This window comes from Schistocerca americana, chromosome 4 (genome assembly GCF_021461395.2).
Source record: "Schistocerca americana isolate TAMUIC-IGC-003095 chromosome 4, iqSchAmer2.1, whole genome shotgun sequence".
NCBI lineage: Eukaryota > Metazoa > Arthropoda > Insecta > Orthoptera > Acrididae > Schistocerca > Schistocerca americana.
The window spans coordinates 226,421,008-226,447,666 of NC_060122.1; the positions used below are offsets into that span (position 1 = coordinate 226,421,008).

Consider the following 26,659-nt stretch of genomic DNA (forward strand, 5'->3'; position numbering starts at 1 on the left):
CAGTCAGTTCTGTTAAGAAATGGAGTAGAAGGAGGTGGCCACCAATGAATCCTTTCGGTTTCTCTTAAAGTGAACTTTATTAGTAGTTAATCTTCTCATGACTGCTGTAAAGTTATCAGAAATGTTTATTTCTGAATAATGAACACCTTTCTGGACAAAAATAAGTATTTTTAAATCTATGTGAAAGTTGTTATCTAGTGATGATTCCATGAAGTGAGCTATTGGTTTTAAAAAGAGATGTGTTTTTAACAATGAATTTCACTATCTGACGTTGTCCTAAGAAGCTGAAAGCCAGTTCATGACCAAATAAATATCAATATAATTTTGCAGAATAATTGGTAAGTGCTTCTTATTTATATTATGTTAGGAAGCAGTATTTAGTATCCAGAGTTCCTTGAACAGGTGTTCACACCACAAGTAATGTGTGTTATGCGTTTGTAGACTCAGAAAACTTTAGTTGATGAGTTGCCTAAACAAAATTGCTTGTGTATGACTTTATCGACTGAAAGTAAGCAAAATAATCTATCTTTTTTTATTTCTATGTCAACAGTGTCTCGTACCTTGAAGTCACCCTTAAGCCAGAATGGTTATGGTGAAAGATAGATCAGATGCTTAATGCACTATCGACGAACCGTGAATCGTACAAGTGACGAAAATAACGAGGTGGCACCAAAGTATACAGCTTTTTTGTCTTACGCAGGAAACATTTCCAAGTGGATTGGTCGCTGTCTGCGCAGACGCCGTGTAAAGTGTGTTTTTCGACCACCATCTGAGATTAGCGGTCGTTTAGCTTCTGCAAAGGATGATCTTAGTTTGTGGAAGGCGGATGTCTACTGTATCCCATACAGTAGTGGTACGCCATACTTTCGACAGACCATCAGGACCGTGAGCGGTCAGTTATGAAGCGTAAGTGTCACATATCCTTGCAACAGCTGATAAAATCTGCTGTTACAGAACATTGCCTTTATACCGGTCATCCTACGAAATATAACGACATGGAGATTGTGATGTTCGCTTAAAGGAAACAGTTGAGATTAAATTAGGTGATGACCACATAATTAATAGAGACGAAGGTTTCTGCTTAAATTCTGTTTGGCATCCGGCTCTTTCCCTGTTCAAACAACAGAGGAACAGAATTAATGCTACTGCTCTCCAACTGGTAATTAATATTCGCTATTAACAACTTTTGACATTGGTCATCTTGGTTGTATGGTAGCTCTAGTTGTTTACAGTGTGTGTGTTGTCTTTCTGTAAATGTCTTATTATGGTTCTTGGTTGGTGTAGCCCCGCCTACCCGTAGTTTAAATTTTCTAATAGCACTCTCTCGTTGCACTTGTGCCTTGAAAATTACGGTGTTAGCTGTCAAAATGTAGGCAGTTGCCGAAGACGTCACCGGCCTGCATTCCCGTAACTTGTTTCAACAACAACAAAAATAATTTATTATCAGTTTTCATCACAAACACCATCGTCAGGTACGATAAAATATTAGTCAAATGCTGCGTTTGTCACAAAAGACGCTCATTTGCCTATCATAGCTGTAATGTAGTATGTTCTTTCATCAGTGGATATGACTATGTGTATTCGCCTTTTTTGTGCTCCTGTTGGAGCATTTTTCCACTGGTTCCCTTCTTTTCCCTGCCACATAAGGGCATGTCACTCATGTGAAAAGAACATTGTGGGTCAGTAAAATTTTGATAGTTTACTTCTGTGAAATTGAAATACCACAAAATTAATTTTACACTTCAGACCGGATTTTACGTGTACAAAAATTTTGCATGTGCTTCAGTTCTAGGACATGGGATTCTCAGAACCCTTGATGATAATGGAGACACATTACAGCATATTTCTCCGTGCCGTGTCACTTTATAAACTACGTTTCCACCTCACACCGATATTACGTGCCATTTTAAGTGTACAAGCAGGGTAAATGTGAACCTCTATTCCTGCAAACGGATAAAGATAGCAAGAAAATTTCCAAGGTCGTTCGAGATCGGGACCTTAAGAATATAACGTAAAAATTTCAGCCACTTGCTGTGCGTAGCCGTCTTGGAATCAGCGGCTCGGTTTTGGTATGCAAAAATGGTAATAAACCCATTTTTGGGGGTTTTCTAAGGAACCAGCCATGAACTAAGGGTGCGTCCATAAGGCTATTAAGGTTAAAAATGCTAGACTGGTATTTTGTGATGCTTGATGATGATTTATTCCACGGAATGTGGCAGTAAATATATTTCTTATTCGCTCAGTCCGTTAATTTGTGAAAACGTCTTTCTTTGATTTTGTGTGTTTTTTGAATTTCCTTACAATTTTTTTAGAGCTTAACCTCTTTTTGGTTCAGTTTGCAGGTCCTCTTGTTGACTATGGCGTTCGCCAAATATTTACCACCTGTGGGGCACCAACTGAATAAAATACACTGAAAACACTCATTGTTTTCGTGTACTGTTTTTCCAGACAGTAAACTGACGTGTGCGTCACAGAACTGTGAGGCTAGCATGTTTATCGTTCAGCTTAGGCTTCTCATTCAGCCTTACCAGGCCTAGTGGGTTCCGTCCCAGGTCATCCATGCCCAGAAAGTTATGACGTGCTCTGCACTTGCACTTCGGCAGTCATTCACGCTAACCATTAGACCACGAAAAAAGCTCTTTACATAGTAATATTCTAGTGCAACAAAAAGAATGTCTTTTATTTTTATTTTTTCACCTCTTAAATTATCAGTCTTACAGTGGTTTTTTACCATTCTTGATCAGTTCCTACACTTTGTTAATGTTTTTATTCCAACACAGAGACCACAACACCAGGTGTAATTGCTTCTGCATATTCTGAACCTTTCAGCGTCAGTTAAACTGTTCTTGCATACCATAATACATGCCAGCTACTTTATCTTTTTTGTGGTAAACGTCTTCCATGGATTTCGCCAGTACCAATTCAATAGCCCTTATTTTGTACGGTGCCTGGAAAACTTTTAACTATAACGTTCTGTTTGAACACATTCCTTCCTTCGAACATACAGTACGTGGTAACATTTTTTCCTGAATAGAGGAATTCTTTCATTTCTTCTAGCACTGCGTCATTCCAAATTTTTATGTGTATAAGAAGTAACCGTTCTCCTGTCTACTAATTTTCATTGCCGTCTCCTTACATTTGTTCAGTCTTAATCCACATTCTATAATAAAAATGCTGTCCATTTGTTTCAGTAAGACTTCTAAGCTTTCATTATTTCCGGCTAGATGGGTTACATCGTCTACTAACGTTAGCACTTTGTCTACTTCCGTAGCACATCCAATTTTTCCTAAAAATTTTCTTCATTTATTCAGTTTCTTCATCGAGGCACACTTTAAACAATAATATTGGTGAACAGCAATCCTTCTTTCTTAACGTAACCTTCTCGTTCTTGCATTAAGCTTTTGTATAGCTTATTTACGCTGATAATGAATACCACTTTTAGGTTTCATGTACGTGTAGGCTACTGGGTGAGAAGAAACAGGATAAGTCAGAAAATTTAATTTTTTCCAATCGATTCACTACTTGATCACAGTGTCAGTGTAAAACAATGTACAAAGATTATAAGGAAGAAATTAGCATTTAAAATGTGAGCAGTTGCATTGCATTATTTTAGAAGAGTAGAAAATGACGTTGAAGACGTATATTGGCATACCAAAAATATACATCTTTTTTTTTTTTACATATCTTCTCTTTCATGTTTCTAGATTTCGAAGTCCTTTATTACGACTGAATGTTGTAATCTCGTAATTCAATCTGAAAGTGGAATTCGGTTGTGACGTAGGGACTGAGAACAATTCACTACCAGTTTGGTCCCTTTCATCCCTCAACCAACCAACCAATCAACAATTCACTACCACAGACAGACGAAACTGGCTAATATGTTGGTTAAAATTGAATGAATATTTAAGAGATGTAGACAATGTCGATATTTCTCTGTATCCAGGTCTAAATTCGGGTAAAGAGTTGTGATAACAGACAGGCTATCAAAGAAAGTGAGGCGCCAAGAAGACACGGTCATATACCAGTGTAACGTGGAACACGTACACATCATCGGTGGGCATGTAAATGATTAGAGTTGCACTTCTCTGCGACAGGTAGAACGGTCCCGAGAAAGCGTTAGTGTTGCTACCAAATGGTTCAAATGGCTCTGAGCGCTATGGGACTTAAGATCTGAGGTCATCAGTCACCTAGAACTTAGAACTACTTAAACCTAACTAACCTAAGGACATCACACACATCCATGCCCGAGGCAGGATTCGAACCTGCGACAGTAGCAGCAGCGCCGTCCCAGACTGAACCGCCTAGAACCGCTCGGCCACACTGGCCGGCAGTGTTGCTACCATGCTCGATCGGACACGAGGGGCGTGAACAGTGTTAGGTGTTAAGTGATCACTATGAAAGACACGGTGGTGACGTGTCCTCATGTGAGACAATGTTTTCGGCGGTTGACAGTTTGAAAGGGATCTCATTGTAGGCCTCTATATGGCCAGTTGGTCGAATCGTGCAATTTCCCAATTTGTGAGGCATTCGGATGTGGCAATGGCCCAATGTTGGGCCGCATGGGAATGTATGGCAGTCATACTCGTCGCCAAAGTTCCTCTTAGTCATGTCTGGCTTTCACAAGAGAAGATCGCCAAGTTATGTACCAGCCCCTTCACATCTGAACCTGCCAAATCAGAAAAAACAATGGACTTTCTGCAGTGTTCTCGATACTCCTGGTGTCGTAGCGTGGGGAACAATCAGCTGTGACTTCAGGTCACGGCTGCCTGTGATTGAGAGAACTCCGACGGAGAGACGGTACGTCACGGATATGCGACAGTATTGTGGAGCCATTTTTCAGCAGAACAATGCGTGTCTACACAGGGCACGTGTCTCTATGATCTGCCTGCGTGACGTTGAGGTACTCCCGTGACCAGCAAGGTCCCTGGGTCTGTCCGAGATGTAACATGTTTGGGACCAGCTGCTCCAGTGCCAGTATTCAAAATAAAGAGAACCAGTTAAAACAGTCGTGGACCACCTTGCCTCTGGAGAGGCTACAAAGGCTGTGCGACACTCTTACCAACCGATTCAATGCGTGCATCCAGGCCACAGTTGAGCAGCGTCGTACTAATACATGGGCTCATACCACCAAGTTCTTCGTAAATTTGATTATTTTGTATTCATTGAAATATCATCACACCTCATCTCAACCCGTAAAGATTCATTTCGTTTCCTTTTCCCCCTTCTGGCTGCTTCACTTCTTTTTGTCAGACAGTGTAAAGTTTAAATGATGCAGCGAGTAACTAAACACATCTCGTACAAGTTGATGTCCATTCCGCATGACTAACTGATTCTAAACCACTCAAAATGCTTCGAAAATAATTGAAAAAGATCTGCTTTCTTTAAAATATGAAATCTATCTACTGGCCATGGAGAAATCAGCGGAACACAAAGGTGGCTGCAGTAATTGATGATCGTTATTTCGACAACTTACCAGAAATGTCACAGTGAATTTCATAAACTTGTAGTTTTTTGTAGACCCTGTGACGAGCAATTTGTATAATTGTGGAAGAAATTCCCTCAATTACAGCAGTGAGATAATGAGCTGGAAACTAACGAAAATTGTTATCGAACTTCCGGCTAACGAGTCACTAATTCATAAATCGTTATCATATTTCAGTAATTACTCTTCATGCAGTCCTGTTTTACGATTTTGTTGCGCTAACTGACTGTCCATCGCACCGGGATGGTTATTGATCTACAAAAATTTCTCTTATTTTACTGTCAAGTATAGCGATATTTATAAAAATGTGCAACTGTTAGTTCCCACTCGGCGAGGTTTCTCCGATGTCTTAAAGACAAGATACCTTTTACTGTTATTACAATTATTTATTTTGTACAGCTTACTAGTACATTGCCCGCATCTCGTGGTCGTGCGGTAGCGTTCTCTCTTCCCACGCCCGGGTTCCCGTGTTCGATTCCCGGCGGGGTCAGGGATTTTCTCTGCCTCGTGATGGCTGGGTGTTGTGTGATGTCCTTAGGTTAGTTAGGTTTGAGTAGTTCTAAGTTCTAGGGGACTGATGACCATAGATGTTAAGTCCCATAGTTCTCAGAGCCATACTAGTACGTAGCATAGCTTCGAACAATATATAATCTTGATGCTATTACAGACCGTTCATTTCTAAGCATAATAGAATGTTAATATTTTCATTCTGCTCATCCAGAAATTTTGTTGTCCGGTTTTCAGGAAACATCCCTCCTGATTCCGGAGAGCTTTGATCTGACTGCCTCTCAATTATGGAATTTTTATATCCAAATGAAGGATGGCGTGTTAGTGAAGGCACTGGTTTTGTATTCAGAAAGAGCAGGGTTCGAGACCCCATCCGAGAATGCAGATGACAGTCTCTCATTGCTTCTTTCATTCAGAGTGAATGCTGTCGTGGTTCCTTTGAAATAAACGCATGAAATTTCTATCCCTATCTCGGCCATATTTGATCTCAAATGACCTCGCCATCGACGGGTCATTAAACATTAACTTCCCTTTCTGCTTCAGATGTGTCTCCATCAGACTGACTTTTTCTCGTCTCATCACAAATTCGCTGTCGTAAAGAAGGATACGGACAGCAAAACATTTAAACATCAAAAACCAAGAAAGACTTTCTTTGAGAAGAATTCTAACTGTTTTATGTCCGAAGTTTGGACGGTAGTCTGTATTGCACGCAATGAGTGATGGTTCCACAGTCATGGTTCCACAGTTTCATATCAGCGCACACTCCGCTGCAGAATGAAAATCTCATTCTGGAAACATCCCCCAGGTTGTGGCTAAGCCATGTCTCCGCAATATCCTTTCTTTCAGGAGTGCTAGTTCTGCAAGGTTCGCGGGAGAGCTTCTGTTAAGTTTGGAAGGTAGGAGACGAGGTACTGGGAGAAGTAAAGCTGTGAGGAAGGGCGCGAGTCGTGCTTGGGTAGCTCAGTTGGTAGAGCACTTGCCCGCGAAAGGCAAAGGTCCCGAGTTCGAGTCTCGGTCCGGCACGCAGTTTTAATCTGCCAGGAAGCTTCATATCAGCGCACACTCCGCTGCAGAGTGAAAATCTCATTCTCGTTCCACAGTTAGTTTGACAACCAATATTTTTAGCAGTCTCACCAGCGGAAAGTTAAGTCCCACGTAAGAAAATGATAACAGAAATGATCGTCCTTGATCAACATGAACGTAGCAACACCAAGAGTTTGCCGTGATCTGGATTGTGATGTAGACCGTGACAAAATCACTGCTGCGCAACTATACTGAATCTCCGAGTCCAAGGCAGAGTGCTGATAGCTTCTGGGAGGCGTAGCGGAGCGATGCGGCACGGTGCAGAGTCGGCTGTACACCAACCGATGATCCGCCTAAGGCGAAAGACGGGAGTGGCCTGGAGCGAAGCTGCGACAGCAGCTCGCCGCTGGGGCCAAGTAAGCATCTTCTCTAGGCGAAATTGCCCTGTACTGATGGTGCACTGTTTACCGGGTGGGTATTGCCTGCTATTCCGTGTGATATTGTTTAGTTACTGCTACTCATGTTTGAATATGTCTGCGTAGTGCCAGGAATTAAATTTCATTGTGTGGTCAGCTTCTTGTGGCCCTAATGTCTGTCAAGCCGGGCAACGGGGCGCTTGTAGCAGTCGGCAACGTCGTTGCACCTTCCGAGCGAGGGAAGTTCACGTCTTTCGTAGAGTCCCACTACAAGCTCTTTACGAGGGTCACTCCAAAAGAAATGCACATTATTTTTGTAAAAATACAGTTTTCATTCTGCATGTGTGAGAGTTTTACAGTGTGTAGATACATTCTTCCCGCTTGTTTTCAAACTTAGTTCAACCTGTTCCCGTGAGTGGCGCCGTCACAGCATGTCTTCAAGATGGCTCCTACACTTGACGTTCGACGGAAGCAAAGTGCTGTCATACAATTCCTGTGCTGTGAAAACGAGACAGTGGGAAATATCCACAAGAGGTCGAAAAAGGTATATGGGCATGCTGCTGTCGATCGCAGTACAATTAGTCGGTGGGCAAGCAGTTACGTGATGAAAGCAGGCACGGCAATATTGAGGATTGCCCTAGCAGCGGCAGGCCTCGTACTGCACACACTCCAGACAATGTGCAAAGAGTTAACGAATTGGTGACTGCTGACAGACGCATCACAGTGAACGAATTGTCACGCTACGTTGGGATAGGGGAAGGAAGTGTTTGCAGAATACTGAAAGTGTTGGTGTTAAAAAAGGCTCGTGCCAGGTGGGTTCCCAGGATGTTGACAGTGGCTCACAAAGAAACAAGAAAAGCGGTAGGCAGCGAACTTCGGGAACAGTACGAGAATGGTGGAGATGAATTTCTTGGAAGAATTGTGACAGGTGATGAAACATGGTTCCATCATTTTTTACCAGAGACGAAGAGGCAGTTAGTGGAGTGGCATCATGCAAATTCACCCAAGAAAAAAAAATCAAAACCACACCTTCTGCTGGAAAAGTTATGGCTACGGTGTTTTTCGATTCTGAAGGACTCTTGCTTGTGGACATCATGCCAAATGGAACCACTATAAATTCTGATGCATATGTGACGACACTGAAGAAACTTCAAGCTCGACTGAGTCGTGTTCGACCACATCGGCAAAAGCAGGATGTTTTGCTGTTGCACGACAATGCACGGCCGCATGTCAGTCAAAAAACTATGGAAGCGATCACAAAACTCGGATGGACAACACTGAAACACCCACCTTACAGTCCTGACCTGGCTACACGTCCTATCATCTCTTTGGGAAACTTCGTGGAAGAAGGTTTGAAGATGATGACTCCCTTGTGCACGCTGCCAAACACTGGCTCCAACAGGTTGGTCCAGAATTTTACCGTGCGGGTATACAGGCGCTGGTTCCAAGATGGCGTAAGGCAGTTGAGAGGGATGGAAATTATGTGGGGAAATGAAAATATTGTTCCTAAAGGATGTATTTACACACTGTAAAACTTTCAAACATGTAGAATAAAAGATGGATTTTTGAAAAAAATAGTTGCATTTCTTTTGGAGTGACCCTCGTAAATCTGTCAAGCACGAGTATCTTATCACCTGCATCATGTAAGTACGCCGCTGGGAAGTTTCTCTGGGTATTTTTTTGTTTTGGAGGCGTTGGTATTTGGTAAGATGAGTCCTCGCAGCTGTTCCCTAGACGGTGCGGGCAAAGTCCATTGTCGGCCAGATGTAAGACCTATAAACCTGAAGGTCACTTGCAATGGAGAGAGCTGAACGCTCCTTGGTGTGCGTGGTGCTTCTATGGGAGTTGGAGGTCCAAAGTCACACCAAGGTACTTCACAGTTGGTTTCCATGGAATCGGCAAGTTGAAGAGCGTAATGTGGGGAATGTAGTAGAGATTGACTTTTTACATCGTTAAAAACCATGCACTAGTCTGTTGCCCGTCATTCGATGTCAGAGCAGACAGTCTTTAGTCTTCACTGGAGAGCTACCGGCCACTGATTCTGGAAGATGAGTGAGGCGTCATCAGCGTAGAGTTATTTGATGAAACTTGGCAACGTTGGGAGGTCAGCGATATAGACATCAACCAAGACACGGCCTGTTACCCACCCTCGTGGTAGTCCTGTACGTAATTCTCGAGGCGTTCATTCGTCGAGATGAGTCATGAGGACGAAAGTCTTGTCTTCCAGGTAATCAGTGAGTAACTTCACTAGAGATCCAGCAGGCCTTGTGCGTAAAGCTTGTACAAGAACCTAAGATGCCAGACACTGTCAAACGCGTGCGTGAAATCTAAAAATATCATGTCACAATATTACTTGTTGAAGGCTTGTATGGCTTCTTCTGTTACCCAGACTAGGTGCTGCGATGTAGAATGTCCAGGCCTGAAACAAAATTGCTCTGCAGGTAGCACGTCGTCTTGGTTAAGGTGGCGGTTCAGTCAGTGAAGGAGAATGCGCTCAAAGGCCTTGCTCATTGTTGGCAGTAAGCTTATCCTCCGGTAGCTCTCTGGATCTGTTCGATTTCTGTCGGTTCTCGGAACCGCGACAACGACCGCTCGCTTCGCGTCGTGGGGTAGACTCTTTACTGCAGTACGTTGGAGAAAGTGCAAGGAAGATAGCCGATGGCTTCCGGGGGCAATTCTCTTGGCGTATTTGTGTCGATTTCATCACGCTCTGCAGCTTTCTTGGCGGGGAGCGCTTTCCGACATTGCTGTACTTTGGGTATTGTGATTTCTTCCTGTTGTTCTGCGTTTCTCTACCAGCTGAAGGTAAAACTTTAAGTCATTGTTCAACCATCTGGACATGAGCGTGGTTTACTGGGTCCTGCAGAGGAAGATAGTTCAGATGCTTTAGCGAGATCATTCGCCTTGTCTGTAGTTGCGTACGTCTGACCAGCTGGCGCTGTCAGTGGCGGTAGTCGCGGCCTTCTCTTGTTAAAAATGTGGACGGCGTCCTACGTCGTGGTGTCCCTATGAAGCGTCGCAAGTTTATCGGAACAGTATCTGTTGCGGTGTTCCGTTATGGTCGCTTTCATCTGGCGCTGGAGGAAATTAATGCGAGCTTTCGTTTCTCGCTGTCTGGTGAGTCGCCATTCCTTGGCTAACTGGTTTTTCTGTAGAATGATTTGTAAAATTTCTGGAGGGAATGTTTGCTGCCTTCGCCCACCCCCATGTTTCTGTGGTAGAGTGGCGCTGTGTACTGCCTTCCTGCCTGCGTCGGTAAAGTGAGTTACTGCTTCACTGACGTTCGCGTTAATCCCAACTGGCTGTTCTTCAGATCTATTGCGAACGCGTTGTCAGTATCGGTCCCAGTTGGTCCTGGCAGCCGGCCGCTGCAGTCTGGGACGGCGCTGCTGCTACTGTCGCAGGTTCGAATGCTGCCTCGGGCATGGATGTGTGTGATGTCCTTAGGTTAGTTAGGTTTAAGTAGTTCTAAGTCTAGGGGACTGATGACCTCATGTGTTAAATCCCATAGTGCTCAGAGCCATTTGAACCATTTGGTCCTGGCAGTGCTGACTCTTTGTCTGTTGACGGTGGTATGGAGCGTCGCTGGAAACACCACTAGCAGATGATCCAAGGAGAGGAGGAGAGGACGTGGATAACCTCTGCTGAGATTAAACCTGGGAACTCTTTACAGATGCAAATATCCAGGACATCTGGTGCACCTCTTCCATCCGGGTAGGTAGTCGGTTCAAGTGATCTAGCCCTTGAACATTGGCTCTTCCGATAATTCGTAAGAGGACTTTGGCTGCTGGAGTTTTTTTTCCTTTCTTTAATTTCGATTCTCCCCAAAGGGAGCGGGCTGGCAGCAGCTTAGTACGCTGCTCTGCAGCCTACAGAGTTTTTAAAACATTAGAATAAGATAAGAAACAATAAAAGCAGGCGATAAAACGGTGACTTAAACTGCAAAACGGCGGAAAATTGTGGGAAGTTAAAACAGAAAACAAAGGGTTGGCGATGCCAATAAAATACACAGGAAGCAGACAGGTAAAATAGTAGACAGACAATTAAAAAACATGGCGACAGTCTGGTTTCTGTTCGCAAGAGATATAAAAATCACATCCAGCCACAGTATGATTTCCGTTCGCAACACTTCGGAAAAGACGCACAACACCGAACACTCACTGAAAACACAACACTAAAAAGTTGGCACGAAGATGACACACCACAGCCAAGGACAGGGGAGGGGGACCTTGACAGATGAGGGGAAAAAAGGTGGGGGGAGAGGAAAAGCGAAGGGGGGGGGGAGGGACCGACAGAGGTGAGAGAACTCATAAAGGGGGACAGGGCAGACGCGAGAGGGAATGGGAAAAGGCAGAGGAGGGAAATGCAAAAGGACTCAGGGGGGGAGAAGGGAGGCAGAGAGAGGATAGGTGGGGTAAAAACAGGATGGAAGTGGGGGGAGAGGGAGCCCAGGGAAAGGACAGAGGATGGGAGGTGAGATCAGAGTAGATATGAGGGATAAATGGAGGGAGAAAGGACATCATCTGGGAGGGGGAGTCGATGGAAGCCACCTTGGGAAAGGAGATGAAGGGTGTAGAGATGGAGGGTAGGGGGGACACAACGGTGAAGGCACGGCAGAGGGCGGGGGTTGGAGAGGAGTAACCAGGGGATGAGGGGGATCAAGGCGGCGGGAAGTGCAGAGGATGCGGGTATGTTCAAGGAATGGGAGCAGATGGGGGAAAGGAATGAGGTCGTAGAGAATCCGTGTGGGGGATGGGAGGCATATATGGAAGGCGAGGTGGAGTGCGTGGCGCTCAAGGATCTGGAAGGACTTATGGAATTTGGGGGAGGGGGTGGATATCCAGGTGGGACTGGCATAACAGTGGATGGGACGGATTAAGGATTTGTAGATGTGGAGGATGGTAGAGGGGTTCAGCCCCTATGTCCAGCCAGAGAGGAGTTTGAGGAGTCAGAGGTGGTTGTGGGCTTTGGATTGGATAGAGCGGAGACGAGGGATCCAGATGCGGTGACGGTCAATGGTGAGGCCAAGGTAGGTGAAGATGGGCTGCTGGAGCGTTCACCATGGCTTACGTACATTACAGCGGAGGAATATCTTGGGATGTAGCATGGTCCGGGGTAGCAACTTCGCCGTTGTTGCTTCAAGCGCTGTCTGTGGACGATGGTAGCGGTACCTGGTGGTGCTTGTTAGAACTGAGCCTGTAAACAGTATGTTTACAACCAGTACCGAATACTAACACAGGGAGTAGTGGCGAGAGGCAAAACTGTTTGTCTCTGTAAGAGGAGCGCCTGCGGGAGTAAAGAGTGGCGACCCGCTGGGCGTAAACGTCGTGCCAGAACAGGAGTGGCAGGGGCCACTCACGCGTATACTCCAACTTAGTTCAGAAAGAATTGTGTTAACGAAGGTACTTCTGCCCTCAGTCTAATTTAGTCTGCGGAGATTCGTTGCTACTCTCTAGTTTGATGAGTAACTCAATTACAAGTTCCACAAATTCGCAAGAACACAGAAGAGTTCCAAGTAGCCAGCCAGAGTATAAAAATGTCCAATAGACTGACACCGTTTACTTTTCCAATAGTGCTCACAATGGAATCAGCTGAACCCTATAAGGAGAAGAAAAATAAAGCAGAAACGTCAAGACTGAATTATTCGCTCCATTCTGAAATGGTATTAATAATAATAATAAAATAACAATAATAATTGAAGTATTTTTCACTCGGATTAGTTCCACAAGATCAGAAGTAGATGTAATTAAACTGCGAACACAAACAGTCTGCTGTTTCTGATCCATTGCAACGAAAGAAAATAAGATTCTCCAAAAATTCTTCTTAGTAATGTGAAGGAAAAATTCTTCACAAACAAATGTTCTTCAATGAAACGAAAACAGATTCTTGAGAGCGTAGATGACGTCCTCTTGATCAATCAGAAGTCTATCTTCAAAACAAAGTTCATATTCAAAGTCCCATCTCACGAGTGGCCTGACTTGTCCACGATGCAGAACACCGAGGCTCGGAACACATAGGACGCGGGATCACACTGTCCGGGTGACGAAGGCGACGTCCGATCCGAGGCGGTGTCCGAACAGTGATGGTGCATCAATCTCTGACTGGCGAAGACGGAACGCGCTCTAGCCGGCTCCGCTCGGACAGAAATACTCACGCGGCGGAAGGTTACAATTTTCCTATTGGCTATCGAAGTTGCAGCGGATGCAGCATGAAGTGCATGTCTGGAGCGATGCTTGTTGCTATCTTCTGCGCCCTCTGACTGGTTATGGGAGACCCTCTGGAGGATGAGCCGGATACCGCAGAAACCAGCCTGAACGCAGGAGTCGAGCTTATGATGACCCGCTAAGTATAGATGCGTTACCGGTCGGCGGCGTCGAAAGCTAAACCAAGAACACACCATTAATAATAATAATAATAATAATAATAATATTAATAATAATGATATGTTCCCTGACACACGTCTTATATGAAGCAACTTGGTTTTCGCTGGGATTTGACCAAAGAACATGCATCCTAGGACTCTGCAGGCTTCGTAAGCTTCCTGCTTAGTTTACACTCAGTTTGGCTTAGTGGATCTGATTCCTAATCAGCCAGTGAGAACAATGACAAAGAAAAATAAACTCTCATTAGTAACTTACAAGGGAAGTGCGTGACTCTGAACGATCAGAACAGCTTTGAGTATAAATTGCTCGTCACTATAGAGTGATATGAGCAATCTGCATGTAACACTGCGCGTCTTAATACGAAAAACATCTGAATAATCACCTGTTCAAAGTCTAACTTTGGTAACGTGAAGAAACAAAATGTCGGTATAATGGGACAAAAATAAGCATGTTCTTAATGTCTTGACTTATTCATAAATTTGCCTCTGCTTGAAAAAATTACTCTATTTGAACAGTAAACTTTTCTGCTGACCTGATAGTGTTGCACAGCTATTCAGTCCTCAAATTACGAGTTGAAATCAGGAGCTGTTATTGGGATTACAGATCAGCGTCCAAATGAGAAGTTTTTCAAAGCCGTGCTAGGGCTCGGCAGTTCTGTGTGCTGTCTGCCTACCGGACTAACGACTTTAACATCAAAATGCAGTACGAGTGAGTGTGATTCTAGTGCATTAATTAAACAAATTAACAATAATCTACGAAGTATGGGCACATGTAATTTATCGGGAACACCGTCACAGTGAGACAGCCAATTAGATTTGCAAATAACTGACTATATTTGTTAACTAACGGTTACCTAGTGTGGCTGAGTTGTAGTACAATCGGGGTTACAGCTCAAAAGCAAGTGTGCGCTTGACAATATCGATTTATTCTCATCAAAATTTCACATAAATCACTGAAAATAACGTAAGCGTTTAATATCGCGCGAACATCAGTTCTCTGAACATTAACAGCGAACAGTGTCTCACTAGAAGCTGACCTGTATCTGAATATACCGCTAACACACTGGAGAATACCTCAAATGTAACGGGAAGAGGCTTCGAAAGCTCCTCCAGCTTTCGTAATCTGCACAGCTTACGAACGTAAAGTAATCGAGTGCAAGACCTGCGGAATAAGACAAGTAATCAAGCAACCCAAGTTGTCCAGCAAGTACTACAAATTGTGAGCTGCTCAGATAATGTACAGCGCTAATTGCAAAATGTGAAACTTATTTATAACTCAGAGAACGTGTGCCAGAACGCACAGGTCAGTGCCGACTGCAAACCTGTACTCCTCCAAATCTTAATCATGCTAATATGTCTTCAGACCAGCATAACCGTTCCGACACTGGGACCGCAACCCGACTATCACCACTGACCGCTCGTCCCAGAGTGAACCATTTCTCCGACGTTTGCTCAAGCCTTGGAGATCAATTGGGGGACTCCCGCCTGTTGTCGCAAGTCGTTTTGTACTGGAAGCTTCCAGAAGGCCAGCGACATAACATCCAGAGGAAGCAGGTGTTTAGAATGGATTATTAAATAGGGGTGTCAACAATGGTACCCTTACATGTGGAAGCAACAAACGCTCAGTAATTCAGTGTTATGCCACGGGACAGAGTGAACTTAAGTCCCCATGAGGTCATAATGGTGTAGATTTGCCGTGATTTTCAGAAATTACTTTATATGGACGTCAGGCCAATTCCATCATTTTAATTATCGTATCAACTTTTTCTTTTGCTCTAATTTTTATTTGTATCATTCTTTTTCCACTTAGAAACTTTGTCCATGCGGTTTTAATTAATTTTGTGTATTAATTTTGATTTAATTTCTTTCGCTTTATCATTCTATATTTCCGTCCACGTTATTGTCTTCATTATCTCTATTCCTTATTTGCTTGAATTCCTTTATTTCGCTTAAATATTCATCTGCAATACTTTGTCAATAAGGGAATAGGAATTTATGTTTTAAATGTTTGTAAGACAATTACCAGCCAAAAAAATGCGGTATGTTCTAACAAAAACATTTTTGACACCAGTGCATATTCAATACCAACGAGCTTGCCACAGTGGCAACGTTGGTTCCTGTCAGATCACCGATGTTAAGCGCTGTCGGGCTGGGCTAACACTTGGATGGGTGACAGTCCAGGTCTGCTGAGCGCTTTTGGCAAGCGGGGTGCACTCAGCTCTTGTGAGGCCGATTTAGGAGCTGCCTCTCTGAAAAGTGGTGGCTCCGGTCATGAAAGCTGACAACGGCCACGAGAGCGATGTGCTGACCACATGCCCCTCCATAACCGCATCCAATGACGCCTATCGGCTGAGGATGACATGGCGACTGCTGGGTACAGATCGGCCTTCCGAGGCCTGTTTGAATGGAGAGAGAGAGAGAGAGACTGAGACTGCACAGTCACTAGAAATAGATTATTTCGTCTTCTGTTTTTTAACTGATAAATAGGCATTTTCAAATGTTTAAACATTAGCTAAATAAATATAATCAAACTCACATCCACGTTGGACCGAGCGGGGTGGCGCAGTGGTTAGACACTGGACTCGCATTCGGGAGGACGACGGTTCAATCCCGCGTCCGGCCATCCTGATTTAGGTTTTCCGTGATTTCCCTAAGTCACTCCAGGCAAGTTCCGGGATGGTTCCTCTGAAAGGGCACGGCCGACTTCCTTCCCAATCCTTCCCTAATCCGATGAGACCGATGACCACGCTGTCTGGTCTCCTTCCCCAAACCAACCAACATCCACGTTGGAAAAAGAATGATACCAACAAAACATGAGAATAAATTAAAAAGTTCAAACTCTGATAAAAATGATGTGGCAAAGGAATAGAAAAAATTACATTTAAACCATTTAACTGAATAAAATAATAATCAAAATCATTTCGATAAATATTTAAAAATAAAAGAAATATTAAGGAGCAAGCAAAATGGGAACTCACAACCATCTGCATGTAAGACACTTATAGTACCCACTATGGTGCAGAACCAGTTTATAGGTCAATGCCTTTTTGAAGATAATGAGCACCACGCAAAACTCCGAAATTTTTTTCGTCGATTACTCGCAAACGAGGACCCAGCGGGGTGAGTGGCTGCAGGGTGTGACACATGGGACCTTAACCTACATTACCGTACAGATGGTTTCAAAAAGTCGATCACACCACTGGGGACCTCTCCTTGTCAGCTAAGGACGTGGCTTTAGCAGAAACACGTCTTACTCTGTGATATGAAAACAGCGGAGGAGAGGCCGACTTAGACAAGCAGCGCCAGGTCGCCACGCCCAGACCTCCATCACCGCCAGCCTTCCTCCCCCCCTCCACGCCCACCCCCACCCCCACCCCTACCCCACCTCACCACGCCCTGACCACCATCCCCCGACCACCAGCAGCCGCGACATCTCTTCCGCGACTGATCCGCCCGCTGGTCCTTCGGCAGAGGGGTCTGCGGTACAGCTACAGTAATGGAACGAACTGGACTTGAATCAAAATGACGAGCAGGAAACTCGCCGAAACGTTGCAGCAACACAACATCACCTCTCAGCTGACAACCCGAGAAAATTTCAGCACTGGAATTCATTGAAAAATTCTCCACTTCCATATACATCTGCATGTACATCATACTCCACGAGCCACCTAACGATGTGTGGCGTTGGTTTCTTCTGGTACTTCTAACTGACTCCCCTTCCCTGCTCCACTCGCGAATAGCGCGTGATGTGAATGTTGTCGGTAAGCCTCTGTATTAGCTCTAATTTCTCGAATTTTCTCGTCGTAGTTCAAATGGTTCAAATGGCTCTGAGCACTATGGGACTTAACATCTGAGGTCATCAGTCCCCTAGAACTTAGGACTACTTAAACCTAACTAACCTAAGGACATCACACACATCGATGCCCGAGGCAGGATTCGAACCTGCGATCGTAGCGGTCGCGCGGTTCCAGACTGAAGCGCCTAGAACCGCTCGGCCACACCGGCCGGCTTTTCTCGTCGTAGTCATTTCGCGAGATCATGTTGTTCGACTCTTCCCAGAAAGCAGTCTCTTAAGATTTTACCAGCAGGGGGGTCTGCGGTACAGCTACAGTAATGGAACAACGCCTCCCTCGTAGCGTTTATCATTGGAATTTATTGAGCATCTCTGTAACGCTCTCGCGTGGATTAAGCGATCTTGTGATGATACTAGCCGCTCTTCATTGGATATTCTCTATCTCTTCTATCAGTCCTACCTGCTATGGAACCCAGACTGATGAAGAGTATCCGAGAAAAGATCGAACAAGCACCTTGTAACCCACTTCCTTCGTGGACGAGTTACATATCCTTAAGATCCTTATTACGAAACTTCTGGCAACTGCTTTTTCTACTATTTGTTTAATATGGTCATTCGACTAAAGGTCGCTCTGGATCGTCACTTCAGATATTTTACGGCAGCTACTGATTTCAGCAATCTGTCATCAATAGTATAATGTACAGCAGTGGATTTCTTTACCTATGTGTGCGCAATGTGTTATATTTATATACTTTCAGGATCCGTTACCAGAGCCTGCACCATTCATCAGTCCTCTGCAAGTCATTCTGCAAATTGATACTATCTTCTGGCGTTGCTTCTTTCTAATAGACAGCCCCGCATCATCTTCGAACACTCTTAAAGAGCTTCCGATATTTCCACTAGATCATTTGTATGTATTGTAAACAGTAACGGTCCTCACACACTCCTCTGGGCCATTCAGGAAATTACCACCGAGTGGGAAAGCGCAGAGGTTAGCACCGTGACTCGCATTCGGAAGGACAATGGTTCAAACTTGCATACGGCCATCCTGATTGAGGTTTTCCGTGAGTTCCCTAAATCGCTTAAGGTTAATACTGGGATGGTTCCTCCGAAAGGGTACGGCCGCTTTCCTTCCCATTATTTCCTAATCCCAGCTTGTGCTCCGTCTCTAATGACCTCATTGTCGGCGGAACGTTAAACAGTACTCTGTCCCCCACCTCCTCCGGAAATTACTTTTACATCATTCTGCTTTGTTCCGCTAAGGGGACGCGTTGAGTTTTATCTGTTAGGCCACTCGCAAATCTGGTCCGGTACACGGTAAGCACGTATGTTTTTCACTAAACAGCAGTGTGGGACGATGTTAAATGCATTCCTGAAGTGAAGAAACATGGCATCAACCTGAGGGCGATTGTCTACAGCGCTATGGATCTCACGGAGGAGCAGAGCGACCTCTATTTCACCAAATGTCTGTTTGCGGAATCCATGTTGATTTTTAAAGAGGAGATTTTAGTCCTCCAGAAACGTCGTAATAGGTGACAACAAAGCATGTTCCACAATTCTACAACAATAATTATTGACGTCAACGATACAGGCCTATAATTATGTTCATCTGTTCTGTGACCCGTCTTCAAAACGTGAATGATGTACGGCTTTTTTCCAGTCGATAGGTATCCTTGGATGCGCAAGCGATCTACGATAAACTGCTGCTGAAAGGGGAGCAAGTTCTTTCGCACTATCATTGTCGAACCTTATAGGTATTTCATCTGCGCCTAATGCCATTCCATTATTGAGAGATTCTAGTTGCTTTTCTGTTCCGCGATCGGCTATCTCAATATCTTCCGTTTCGAAATTCGTACGATGACTAGAAGCAGGGACCCTGGTTCAAATGGCTCTGAGCACTATGGGACTTAACAGCTAAGGTCTTCAGTCCCCTAGAACTTAGAACTACTTAAACCTAACTAACCTAAGGACATCACACAACACCCAGTCATCACGAGGCAGAGAAAATCCCTGACCCCGCCGGGAATCGAACCCGGGAACCCGGGCGCGGGAATCGAGAACGCTGCCGCACGACCACGAGCTGCGGACCAGGGACCCTGTTATGATCTTCAGCCGTGAAACAACTTTGGAAGACCGATTTCAGTAATTCGGCCTTCTCTCTGTTCTCTTCCGTTTCGGTCCCAGTATGGTCACTGATTGAATGAGTAGAGGATATCGAACCGCTTACTGATTATACGTAAGACCAAAACCTCTTAGGGGTTTTATTCAGATCGGTTGACAAAATTTTACTTTCAAAGTCACTGAACGCTTTTCTCATTGCTGTCCTTACGCTATTTCTCGCTTCGTTTAGCTTTCGGTTGTCAGCTAGGTTTTGACTTGTCTCGAATCTGTGATGAGGCTCTCTTTGTTGACGGAGAAGTTTTCTAAGACGGCTATTAAACCACGGTGTGTCTTTCCCATCCCTTAAGACCTTTTTCGGACAATTCGTGTCTGAGGCATATTGAAAGACGCTTACGAATTTTTCACATTTGTCTCCACCTCTACGTTGTCAGCACTGAATATTTGATGTCGACTACTCTGATACTCTGCAATTTGGATCCTGCCACGCATGCTAAGGAAAAATGTTTTCCTACCTTTCTTAACATTCCTTGTAACACCTGCAGACACAGTTGCTATCACAGTTTTATGATCACTGGTACCTTCATCTGCGTTAACTGATTCGATAAGTTCAAGTCTGTTTGTTACTAGGAGGTTCAAGACGCTACCTTCACGAGTTGGTTCTTTAATTATATGCCCGAAGTAATTTTCGGACGAAACGGTCAGAATACTCTACAAGCATCCGACCACGATTTTTCACTGAACTTTGATGCTTAGTCTCACCCAGATGAATTCACATTTGGAATAAGTGATAACTTCTGCTAGATATTATCAGATACGTTACTGCAATAAATACGCCACCATTGATGACTAACCTATCCTTATGATAAATACTCCAGTCTTAACTTATGATTTCGTTGCTACCCACTTTCGTTCTCAATCAAAGTTCCGTTCCTAATACTATCTGGACATTATAAGCTTCAATAAGCGATACTAATTGGGGGACTTTTCGTTGGATGCTCCTGCAGTTTACTAATATCAAATTAACCTTTTCTATATCCGATCTGCAAGGACGAGAACTATTTGAGTGCATTATACATAATGTATATTGGATTTTGAAAGGAAATTCGTCTCTGTTCCGAAGAGGGACGTATAGGAAACCCCAATTGCACGCCAACGACATTGTCAGCTACGGTTGCAGTGGGGAGGGTGTCATCGAGATTGGACCATGGCTCAATGGAATTGTGTCTCCTCGTCGAATGAATCACGTTTCTTCATACACCAAGTCGATGGTCATGTCCGCATACGCCGCCATCCAGGCGAACTATTGCTCCAACCATGCACCGCGCTACCAACGCAGAAAGATCGGGGCAATATTATACAATAATGGACATTATACGTCTAGATCTACATCTACATGGATACTCTGCAAATCAGATTTAGTGCCTGGCAGAGGGTTCATCGAACCACCTTCACAATTTTCTATTATTCCAATCTCGTATAGCGCGCGGAAAGAATGAACACCTATATCTTTCCGTACGAGCTCCGATTTCCCTTATTTTATCGTGGTGATCGTTCCTCCCTATGTAAGTCGGTGTCAACAAAATATTTTCGCATTCGGAGGAGAAAGTCGGTGATTGGAATTTCGTGAGAACATTCCGCCGTAACGAAAAACGCCTTTCTTTTAATGATGTCCATCCCAAATCCTATATCATTTCAGTGACATACTCTCCCATATTTCGCGATAATACAAAACGTGCTGCCTTTCTTTAAACTTTTTGGATGTACTCAGTCAGTCCTATCTGTAAGGATCCCACACCGCGCAACAGTATTCTGAAAGAGGACGGACAAGCGTAGTGCAGGCAGTCTCCTTAGTAGGTCTGTTACATTTTCTAAGTGTCCTGCTAATGAAACGCAGTCTTTGGTTAGCCTTCCCCACAACATTTTCTATGTGTTCCTTCCCATTTAAATTGTTCGTAATTGTAATACCTTAGTATTTCGTTGAATTTACGGCTTTCAGATTAGACTGACTTATCGTGTAACCGAAGTTTAACGAGCTCCTTTTAGCACTCATGTGGATGACCTCACACTTTTCGTTATTTAGGGTCAACTGCCACTTTTCGCACCATTCAGATATTTTTTCTAAATCGTTTTGCAGTTTGTTTTGATCTTCTGATGACTTTATTAGTCGATAAACGACAGCGTCATCTGCAAACTACCGAAGACGGCTGCTCAGATGTCTCCCAAATCGTTTATGTAGATAAGGAACAGCAAAGGACCTATAACACTACCTTGGGGAACGCCTGAAATCACTTCTGTTTTACTCGATGACTTTCCGTCAATTACTACGAACTGTGACCTCTCTGACAGGGAATCGCAAACCCAGTCACATAACTGAGACGATATTCCATAAGCACGCAATTTGACTACGAGCCACTTCTGTGGTACAGTGTCAAAAGCCTTCCGGGAATCCAGGAATGCGGAATCGGTGTGAAATTCCTTGTCTATAGCACTCAGCACTTCATGTGAATAAAGAGCTAGTTGTGTTTCACAGGGACGATGTTTTCTAAACCCATGTTGACTGTGTGTCAATAGACCGTTTTCTTCGAGGTACTTCGTAATGTTCGAACACAATACATGTTCCAAAATCTCGCTGCATATCGACGTTACCGATATGAGCCTGTAATTTAGTGGATTGCTCCTACTACCTTTCTTGAATATTGGTGTGACGTGTGCAACTTTCCAATCTTTGGGTACGGATCTTTCATCGAGCGAACGGTTGTATATTATTGTTAAGTATGGAGCTAATGCATCAGCATACTCCGAAAGGAACCTAATTGGTATACAGTCTGGACCAGAAGACTTGCTTTTATTAAGTGATTTAAGTTGCTTCACTACTCCGAGGATATTTAATTCTACGTTACTAATGTTGGCAGCTGTTCTCGATTCGAATTCTGGAATATTTACTTCGTCTTCTTTTGTGTAGGCATTTCGGAAGGCTGTGTTCAGTAACTCTGCTTTGGCAGCATTGTCTTCGATAGTATCTCCATTGTTATCGCGTAGAGAAGGCATTGATTGTTTATTGCCGCTAACATACTTCACATACGACCAGAATCTCTTTGGATTTTCTGCCAGGTTTCGAGACAAAGTTTCGTTGTGGAAACTGTTATAGGCGTCTCGCATTGAACTCCGCGCTAAGTTTCGAGCTTCTGTAAAGGATCGCCTATCTTGGGGATCTCGCGTCTGTTTAAATTTGGCTTGTTTGTTTCGTTGTTTCTGCAACAGTGTTCTAACCCGTTTTGTGTACCATGGAGGATCAGCTCCGTCGTTTGTTAATTTATTTGCTATAAATCTCTCAATTGCTGCCGATACTATTTCTTTGAATTTAAGCCACATCTGGTCTACACTTATATTATTAATTTGGAATGGGTGGAGATTGTCTTCACCTTGGCTTCATTGAACTTGCATCCCTTCGAAGGTTATATCGTTATATCTTCCCCGACGATGTTGTCATCTTCCATCTACATAACTGTCCATATTACGAGGTGCATTAAAGTTCTAAGGCCTCCAATTTTTTTTCTCCGGACTGGAAAGAGATAGAAACATGCGCATTGTTTTAAAATGAGGCCGCATTCATTGTCAATACGTCCCAGAGATGGCAGCACCGTACGGCAGATGGAATTTTACCACCAGCGGCGAGAATGAGATCTGTTTTAAATACTTAAAATGGCGATGTTTTCCTTACTTGAACAGCGTGCAATCATTCGTTTTCTGAATTTGCGTGGTGTGAAACCAATTGAAATTCATCGACAGTTGAAGGAGACATGTGGTGATGGAGTTATGGATGTGTCGAAAGTGCGTTCGTGGGTGCGACAGTTTAATGAAGGCAGAACATCGTGTGACAACAAATTGAAACAACCTCGGGCTCGCACAAGCCGGTCTGACGATATGATCGAGAAAGTGGAGAGAATTGTTTTGGGGGATCGCCGAATGACTGTTGAACAGATCGCCTCCAGAGTTGGCATTTCTGTGGGTTCTGTGCACACAATCCTGCATGACGATCTGAAAATGCGAAAAGTGTCATCCAGGTGGGTGCCACGAATGCTGACGGACGACCACATGGCTGCCCGTGTGGCATGTTGCCAAGCAATGTTGACGCGCAACGACAGCACGGATGGGACTTTCTTTTCGTCGGTTGTAACAATGGATGAGACGTGGATGCCATTTTTCAATCCAGAAACAAAGCGCCAGTCAGCTCAATGGAAGCACACAGATTCACCGCCACCAAAACATTTCGGGTAACTGCCAGTGCTGAAAAAATGATGGTGTCCATGTTATGGGACAGCGAGGGCGTAATCCTTACCCATTGCGTTCCAAAGGGCACTACGGTAACAGGTGCATCCTACGAAAATGTTTTGAAGAACAAATTCCTTCGTGCACTGCAACAAAAACGTCCGGGAAGGGCTGCGCGTGTGCTGTTTCACCAAGACAATGCACCCGTACATCGAGCTAACATTACGCAACAGTTTCTTCGTGATAACAACTTTGAAGTGATTCCTCATGCTCCCTACTCACCTGACCTGGCTCCTAGTGACTTTGGGCTTTTTCCAACAATGAAAGACACTCTCCGTGGCCGCACATTCACCAGCCGTGCTGCTATTGCCTCATCGATTTTTCAGTGGTCAAAACAGACTCCTAAATAAGCCTTCGCCGCTGCCATGGAATCATGGCGTCGGCGTTGTGAAAAATGTGTACGTCTGCAGGGCGATTACGTCGAGAAGTAACGCCAGTTTCATCGATTTCGGGTGAGTAGTTAATTAGAAAAAAAATCGGAGGCCTTAGATCTTGAATGCACCTCGTACAACTCTGGGATCGTGCTGTAATGGTTTGAGGAGGGTGACAGTGAGCTCACGTTGGTATCTTGGCCAGCAAGTTCCTCTGATCTGAACTCAGTGAAAGACATCTGGGCACTTATCAGGCACCAGCCTGTCACTCGCAAAACACGGGCCCGTAATTTACGGGAATTGCGCGACCTGCGTGTAGGCATCTGGTGCCATATAGCTCCGGAAACTTACCAAGCACTTGTCGAACCCAAGCCAAGCAGAACTGCTGCTATATTGCGTTTCAAAGGTGGATTAAGCAGAAGCGATAATCGTACAATGAAGGCTTTCACGACGGATGTTTCAGCTGCCGAGAATTCTTCCGGTTTGTATGGCCGTGGTCCATGGAATTCTTCTATCCCTGACGTTTCTTCCAAGGCTACGATGGACATCTTCGGAGTCGGCAAGACTCAGCACAAACAGGAACACCTTCGAAGATGTCCAACGTAGCCTTGGACGAAACGTCAGGAGTAGAAGAGTTCCATGGACCATGGCCATACAACACGGAAGAATTCTCGGCAGAGGTCATAATTTTTTTGCTTATCACTGGGTAGTATGTTCGTAATAGCTTAACGCTCAGTGTGATAGGTTGCGAGAAACAGCCACGGATCGAATCCCCACTGCGGTCAACCTGCCGTTGGTCTGGCCTCTTCGTCGGTCTGTATGTGGTTTATAGGGGATATTCCATTCATCTAGGCAAATGTTGGGCTGGTCTACAATCTGCTCCTCAAAAAATACGGCACACAAACAGTTAAAATACGGTACACACAACAATGGTTACACAATTCACAGATGGACGGCGCACAGTAATTCTCTCCCTTACATTTACTGACCACTGAGGCCACAGGGAAAAATATCCTACCAGAAATTTAAAACAGTAATAAAAAACGCATCATGGAATGCGCAGTCTCTGTACGACGGGATAAACACTGGGAAAGAGAGAGATTGTGGGATGGTTACAACAGCCTCTAAGCTGGCCCTACTTCGTTTTCTAAGAAAAAACCCTTCATTCAGTAACCGCAAATCTGACTGTAAAAGCAGCCATTTACTACAATGAATGTGACTTATTATCCTGCAGGCAACCAGTACAAATCTGAAGAAGTCGTCCAGCAGCTGAAACCAATAATGATCATACAAATTATTTCCCAAATGCGACCCGAATAAATATAGGGTTTTACCATGGTGGACAAGGATTTCAACCAGTCATTGTCTTTTTCAGGCACCTTGGAGTGTCAGAGGTTAACAGCACACTAGGACACCAGCTTTCTGCCATCATGTCTGCAATCTGCCTCATTCAGTACCCATACTACCATCGAATACAGGACGCCATGGATGAAGCAGGCACTGCCATACACCTGTTCGAAGACCTCAACATCACCTGGTTAATGCTGCAGGTGGGTCTAACACCATTTGGTAATATTAGCCACTGCTTGTATTCTTTATAATTTATATGGAAATGATCATTCCTGTCTTATAGAATGAATGTATTATTCAGGGAACAGTCGATATCATTCAACCTCTACACAGTAAAACTGAGCTGCTATTGTAGAAGACTTTAATATGAATAACTTCTATGGGATTACTTACTGTCTAGTTTTTTATTATTGGACTGAAAGAACGAGGCATTTGTTTGATAAACAACATAAAAGACAGCAAAACGTATGCTAGGGAGTAAAAATCAAATAAAAACAGTCTCGATCGGATTTTCAGATTTTTTATTTGTTAGCAAACGGTTTCGCTCCTTTCCACAGATCCTCTTCAGGCTTTGCCCCGCCATCATGGTTGCTGATGGCGGTAGAGGAGTGAGATTAGTAGAAGAAGAAAGGGCCGAAACCGGTTGCTAACGAATAAAAAAATCTGAAAACGCGAGCGAGGCTGTTTTTATTTGATTTTTAGCATTTCATATCGACAGCTGTGCTCCAGAATGCTTTCTCAAATTTATATTCTAAAGGCTGCTTCAAAGTTTGGGTTTCTTGTCAAGGAGGTATGACAGCAGACAGCGAAAAATTTACAGCCACACTGCTAGGGTCATGAAAAGGTCAATATAGCCCATGCGAAAGTGTAACAATGATATTCAGG

The 26,659-nt window shown here is 44.1% G+C and overlaps 1 protein-coding gene across 1 annotated transcript in view; it reads left to right on the forward strand.

Moving 5' to 3' along the window:
• LOC124613365 (sodium channel protein Nach-like) overlaps positions 1–26,659 on the forward strand; it is a 100,178-nt gene that overhangs the window by 20,765 nt on the left and 52,754 nt on the right. Inside the window, exon 3 of the mRNA XM_047142065.1 lies at positions 25,800–25,974. Coding sequence (XP_046998021.1) covers positions 25,800–25,974 — 175 coding nt within the window. The remainder of the gene's footprint in view (positions 1–25,799; positions 25,975–26,659) is intronic.